The sequence below is a fragment of the Chelonoidis abingdonii genome, chromosome 11, assembly GCF_003597395.2.
Source record: "Chelonoidis abingdonii isolate Lonesome George chromosome 11, CheloAbing_2.0, whole genome shotgun sequence".
Classification (NCBI taxonomy): domain Eukaryota; kingdom Metazoa; phylum Chordata; order Testudines; family Testudinidae; genus Chelonoidis; species Chelonoidis abingdonii.
Genome location: NC_133779.1, coordinates 28,218,622 through 28,224,954, shown reverse-complemented (window position 1 = coordinate 28,224,954; position 6,333 = coordinate 28,218,622). Strand labels below are relative to the sequence as shown.

General features: G+C 45.6%; 1 protein-coding gene across 1 annotated transcript; it reads right to left on the bottom strand.

The window, feature by feature from the left end:
* Positions 1-3,219: 3,219 nt before the first annotated feature.
* LOC116835919 (olfactory receptor 14A16-like) lies at positions 3,220-6,066 on the bottom strand. Its single transcript, XM_032799197.2, has 2 exons — positions 5,034-6,066; positions 3,220-4,551 (listed from the first exon to the last, which is right to left on the bottom strand). Exons 1-2 carry the CDS (start codon positions 5,920-5,922, stop codon positions 4,526-4,528), a joined length of 915 nt encoding a protein of 304 aa, XP_032655088.1. The 5' UTR covers positions 5,923-6,066; the 3' UTR covers positions 3,220-4,525.
* Positions 6,067-6,333: the final 267 nt, after the last annotated feature.

Here is a 6,333-nt window from a genome sequence, read left to right as displayed (position 1 = left end):
AGCCTGAACTCTGAGGGATCTGTCTCTGCTCTCTCAGCTGGCTCTGTGAGGTTGGGGTTGGAAGTGGTCTCTGACCCCTCCTCTGTCTCAGGGCCCTCCCCTTCTGTTGCCTGTGTACGTCTGCCTACACAGATGACCTTCTGTCCTTGTATCAGGATTCGGGTACCCAAGGCCTTGGCCGCCCTTCTTTCTCTTTTGGTCTTCCTGCCTTTCCCCGGGACAGGGAATAGCTCCTGGGACATTTCCGCGAAAAATGGGAGCTGACATTCTGCCGTGGAAACCCCCTGAAATTTGAGGAGCTCCTCTCCCTCCAATTCTTCCAGTGGGAGCAAGTTTCCAAACCCAGGGAAATCTCTACCTATAAGCATGGGGTATGGGAAGTTTGGGACTACCCCTGCTTTCACACCAGTGACAATTCCCTGAATTTTAATTTTTACTGGTATGATGGGGTAGTAGCTAACAGTCCCATGGACACAGGTTACCCCCGTATGCTTGGCCTGCATTAACTGGCTGCGCTTCACTAATTTACCCGAAATCAGGGTGTTAGCACTCCCCGAGTCTACGAGTGCCATGGTTTCTACCCCATTCAATTTTACCTGCCTTGTATATTTATGTGGGGTGACTGCGACCCCTGCAATATTGAGTAGGCTGCATGGGTCTGCCTCATTTCCCAGGTTACACTGCCTTGGCTCTATGACATTGGGGAACTGGACAGCTATGTGCTCCAACTCCCCACATCCATAACACCTATAATTGCTTCTAGTCATTCCCCTATCACATGGGTTAGGGGATTTAGCCCCAGAGTTCTCTCCACTCAGGCCTTCCCCTTCCTTCTGGGTTCCCGACTGGTTTTTTACCTCCCTTTTCTTCCACCTAGGACTTTCTGGGGGTTTGGCCGCCCGACCCTCCATAGTTGAGGTCAACTGTTTGTTTCGTGAGGGGCCTTCCTTGGGTAGTTGGGTTAATTCCCTGGCTGCTATCCGTCTTTCCACCAATGTGATCATTCTGTCATAGATGGACAGATCGTTCTGGCAGACCCATTTGCGGAGATCTGGTGGCAGTCCCTGCATGTAATGGTCCATGACTAAAGTCTCGAAAATCTCCTCCGGACTGCATGCCTCACGCCATAACCACTTCCAAGCGAGGTGTATGAGGTTGAATAGTTGGGACCTTGGAGGTTTTTTCTCCCTGTATTTCCACTTCTGGAACCTCTGGGTCCGTACCGCTGCTGTCACCCCAGATCATGCTAGGATCTCTGCCCACAGCCGGGAATAGTCTATGGCATCCTGAGTGGGCAGATCAAAGTAGGCCTTCTGGGCCTCTCCACACAAGAAAGGAGTGAGAATGCTGGCCCACTGCTCCAGGGGCCACGTCTCATGCTGTGCAGTCCTTTCAGATGAGAGGAGATATGCCTCTATATCATCGCCTGCCGTCATCTTTGGCAGAGAACTGGTGGCCCTCAAGGTTCGCGTCTCATTGGACATCTGGGCCTGGGTGGTGAGGATCTTCAGCTGGTCCACAAGCTCATGCAGGAGAGCTCGATCTTGAGTTGCTTGGCTCATTAATAATTGGTTGGTTTCCTGCTGGAACCTCATGGACACCTGTTGTGCCATCGCCTGAGCCCGGGTTGCCTCTTGGTGTGCTGCAGTGGCTTGCATCAGTGCTCTCACCACCTCCTTCATGGTGGTACAAACAACAACAACAAAAACCCCACAAACAAAAACCCCTGTGCACTTTTTTTGTTTTTTGTTTTTTTTGTTTTTTAGTAAACACCTCTGTCACGGTACAATTCCCAACTCTGAACCTTAGCGTCCAAAAGATGGGGTACCAGCATGAATTCCTCTAAGCTCAATTACCAGCTTAGAACCTGTAGCGCTGCCACCAACCAGGAATTCCAGTGCCTGGTACACTCTGGTCCCCCTAAAACCTTGCCCGGGGACCCCCCCAAGACCCAGACCCTCTGGGTCTTAACACAAGGAAAGTAAATACTTTCCCCCACCGTTACCTCTCCCAGGCTTCCCCTCCCCGGGTTACCTTGGAAGATCACGGTGATTCAAACTCCTTGAATCTTAAACAGAGAGGAAAATGCACCTTCCCCCCTCCTTCTCTCTCCTCCTCCCAGACTCTCCCTGAGAGAGACAGTAATCGTAACACAGAGATAAATTAGCCTTTCTCTCCGCCTTCCCTCCTTTCTCCCCACCAATTCCCTGGTGATCCAGACCCCGTCCCCTGGGGTCTCACACCAGAATAAAAAAAACAATCAGGTTCTTAAACAAGAAACTTTTAATTAAATAGAGAAAAACAGTAAAAATTATCTTTGTAAATTTAAGATGGATTAAGTACAGGTTTTTTTAGATATAGGCACTGGGAATACCCTCCCAGCCTAAATATTCAAGTACAAATTAAAATCCTTTCAGCAAAATACAAATTTGAACTCCTTCCAGCCAAATGCACAATTAAAACTCCTTCCAGCCAAATGCATATTTGCAAATAAAGAAAACAAACATAAGCCTAACTCGTCTTATCTACCTATTACTTACTATTCTGAGCACATAAGAACCTGTATCAGGGAGATTGGAGAGAAACCTGGTTGCACGTCTGGTCACTCTCAGAACCCAGAGAGAACAACAACCAAAGACTAACAGTGCACAAAGAAACTTCCCTCCCTCAAGATTTGAAAGTATCCTGTCCCTTGATTGGTCCTCTGGTCAGGAGACAGCCAGGCTCACTGAACTTGTTAACCCTTTACAGTCAAAAGAGATATAAAGTATTTCTGTTCTATTAACTTCTACTATCTGTTTATGACAACCTCTTTGTTCCGCTACGCTGTGAACAATCACTATCCCACTTCTAACACCAGTGGTGGCAGAGCTCTGATCTTGCTCCCGTGGGTCCTGCACTTCTAGGTGGTGTATACTAGCCTCAGTGGCTCACTATGAACCTCCACGTAGCCCTTCTCTCTCTAGGGCCAGGATTACAGTCAACTGAGCCCTTTTCATCATAGGCCTGCAAGGAAGTTGGTGAGAGAACTCCCACAGTCTCTGTTCAGCCTCCTGTCCTGACAGGGGCCTGACTTCCCCTTCCAAGAGATGTTCCTGTAGTGGGGGGATGGGGGGAACCCGGGCCCACCCTCTACTCCGGGTTCCGGCCCAGGGACCCTAATGGTACCTGTTGTTGGCACCCAACCTTTCACTGCCAGAGTTGCTACATTTCCCTGGGCCACTTCCCCACAGCTCTCCTGCTTCTCCCTTCTTCACCCTTACCTTAGGGCTCCCTTAATGATGGTTTGAGGGTATCTTCATTAACCAGCCCTTCAGCCGCACTTCCTCCCCTCTGGCTCCCTGGCTCTTCCCTGTCTGACTGGAGTGAGCCCTTTATATAGTATCAGCAGGGCCTTAATTAGAGTCAGGTGGTCACATTAACTGAATGGACTCACCTGACTCTTTGCAGGTTAATCAGAGTTAGGTGTTCTCATTAGCCTGGAGCAGCCCCTGCCCTGGTCAGTCAGGGAACAGAAAACCGTTAATCTAGTGGCCAGTATATTTGTCTTCTGCTATTCTGCTGTACCCAACTGGCCTGGGTCTATCACAATAGATAATTCATTATCTAGCTAAGTAATATAATTCACAGTCAAATAGAAATCTATCATTATGACTAAATGAAGTTGTGTGTTAGGACAAGGAATGGTCATGTCTGTCTGTATCTCTGTCTAAACACATACTCTGCTTCTGTAGTGTACATGACCATGCACAAAGATGATCTTCTAATACTAATAACAGGCCAACATCTGAAATCCTTCCTCAGCTTGGATGTCAGTAGATCTACACAGGTTGGCCTGTGAAACACCAGATCAGTGAACTTACACCGGGGTTAGAACAAAATGACCCCAGACAAGAAACTTACACCAACATTCATGTCACTACTGGGGGTAGCACAGAGACTTTGGGCCAGAACCTCATCAGTACTAAATTTATGATGTTAATGGTTCTCTTCTGCATTGTGCTGGTCTAGCTGAGTTGAGAAATCTGACCCGTAGATCTCTGGCACGCTCACTTTCTTCAGGGTGCTGTCAGTGAAATCTGGATCCTTGTGTATAGAGGCTATTGGCCAAATCCTGATCTCCTTGATGTGAGGGGCTAAACTCCAGTCACTTCCATGGAATCTAAATTTGACCTCATTATTCCAAGTCAGATTTTCTTTAGGAAACTCTGGAAAAAAATTTCTTTCAAACAGCCTTTCCACCATAGCAAGAATGACACCATTTTTACATATTCATTTAGGTTAAAATAATAAAAATATGCCTAACATATCAATAATAATACAATAACATCCCAACAGATACATATAATCATTCCAGGAGGAACTAAGCCATACAGAAACATCTTTTGCACTCTTTTATCATTGTAAGGAGCAAACCTTTCTGACCAAAGCGCTCATAAAACCCCTTCAAAGGGATGACATATGGACTCTCTCAAGAGAGGACAAACATTGAAAATTCTGTGTCACCAAAGACTCATCCAAATCCTCAGGCCTTTCCACCTCCAAAACCTCCTAAAACACAGAAAAAAACCAAGCTATCAACAAATCAGTTAAGAAAAATAACCAAAAAATCTGACAGTCAAACAAACAAACAAAAAAAAACACAAAGAACAAATGCTTTGATATCCCAATCTGAATTTTTATCCCAAAATATAAGTGCCAGAGACCTGACTAGGGACTTTCTTATGGCTACTGATTTTATAGGCAATGGTCTCAGATAGCATGGTGATTGGTAGCAGTATATGATAGATAGATTCCAATCATATTTACATTGGTGTAAACCTATAGAAACTCCTTTTTTTTTGAGTCATGTTTGTATGTGTAAATATCTATTTCAACTTAAACAGACTGCACGGTATTTTCTCATGGAGGTAATAATGTCATCAGCTGATTATATTTATGAAGAAACATAGAATGAAATTGCTATCGAAGGAGAAATATGGACATTTTGTTCTTAGGGATTAACCTCCAACCTATCAATTTACTCAGAGCACCTTTGATCTCTTTGTTTCTCATGCTGTAGATGATTGGATTCATCATTGGTGGCAACACAGAATAGAGAACAGCCACCACGAGATTCAGACCTGAGGTTGAGCTGGAAGTAGGTTTCAAGTAGGCAAAGGTCCCAGTACAAATAAACAGGGAGATCACAAAGAGGTGAGGGAGACAGGTGGAGAAGGCTTTATGCTGGCCCTGCTTACAGTGGATTCTCAGCACTGCTTTGAAGATCTGAACGTATGACACAATTATGAAAACAAAGCAGCTTGAGGCTAAGCACACACTAAAGACGAGAAATCCAACTTCAAAGCGGTATGAGTCAGAGCAGGCAAGCTTAAGGAGCTGGGGGATTTCACAAAAGAACTGATCCACCATGTTGCCTCCACAGAAAGATATTGCAAATGTGTTCCCAGTGTGCAATGCAGAGTAGAGAATACCACTGATCCAGGCACTGGCTGCCATTTGGACAAAAGTTCTCCTGGTCATCACCATCTCATAGTGCAGTGGTTGGCAGATGGCAATGTATCGGTCATATGCCATGATTGTCAGTAAGACAAAATTTGCTGCAGAGAAGAATACGAAAAAAAATGCTTGGACAATACATCCAGAATAAGAAATCTTCCTGGTGTTCATGAGGGAATTGGCCATGGATTTGGGGATGGTGACAGAGATGGAGCCGAGGTCTATGATGGACAGATTCATCAGGAAGAAGTACATGGGAGTGTGAAGATGGTGGTCAAGGGCTATGGCTGTGATGATGAGAACGTTCCCCAGCAGGGATATCAGGTAAAGCACTAGAAACACCACAAAATGTAAAATCTGCAACTCCCAAACATCGGAGAATCCCAGGAGAAGGAATTCAGTCACAGCGGTTTGGTTGGACATTGTCTTCCTCAGTACAGTGTGTGATGGCTGGGGAGGGAATGAAAAGGACAATGGTCAGGATGACAGCGACAGAGGGAATGTCCCTGATTCCCCTTTCCCTAACATCTCATGATATGAATGTCAAAGGTGCACAGCACTCATCACTTACAATGAGTAGGTGTTGTTAGTGCTCCTCGCCTCTGACAATCAAAGAGTCACATTACCACACTACTTTAAATTGGGTCAGCTCCGTTAAAGTCAATGGAGCTTCATCACTTTATCGCATCTGAGGATTTGGTCCCTGGTGGGGCTTGATAAAATGCAGTATGAAGGATGGAACAAAACACACTCCAAATCCAACAATTCTTGCAAAGAAGGGTCCTTTAATGTGACCATCAACAAGCTCACAATTTGGGTATGAAACTGACCAAC

Bases quoted from the DNA above. Each gene is read 5' to 3' on its own strand.
- LOC116835919 (XM_032799197.2), bottom strand. From the start codon at position 5,922: ATGTCCAACCAAACCGCTGTGACTGAATTCCTTCTCCTGGGATTCTCC. The intron at 4,552-5,033 runs GTGCTCTGAGTA...TCTGTGTTTTAG, and splicing joins GAGAAACAAAGAGATCAAAG to GAGGTTTTGGAGGTGGAAAG.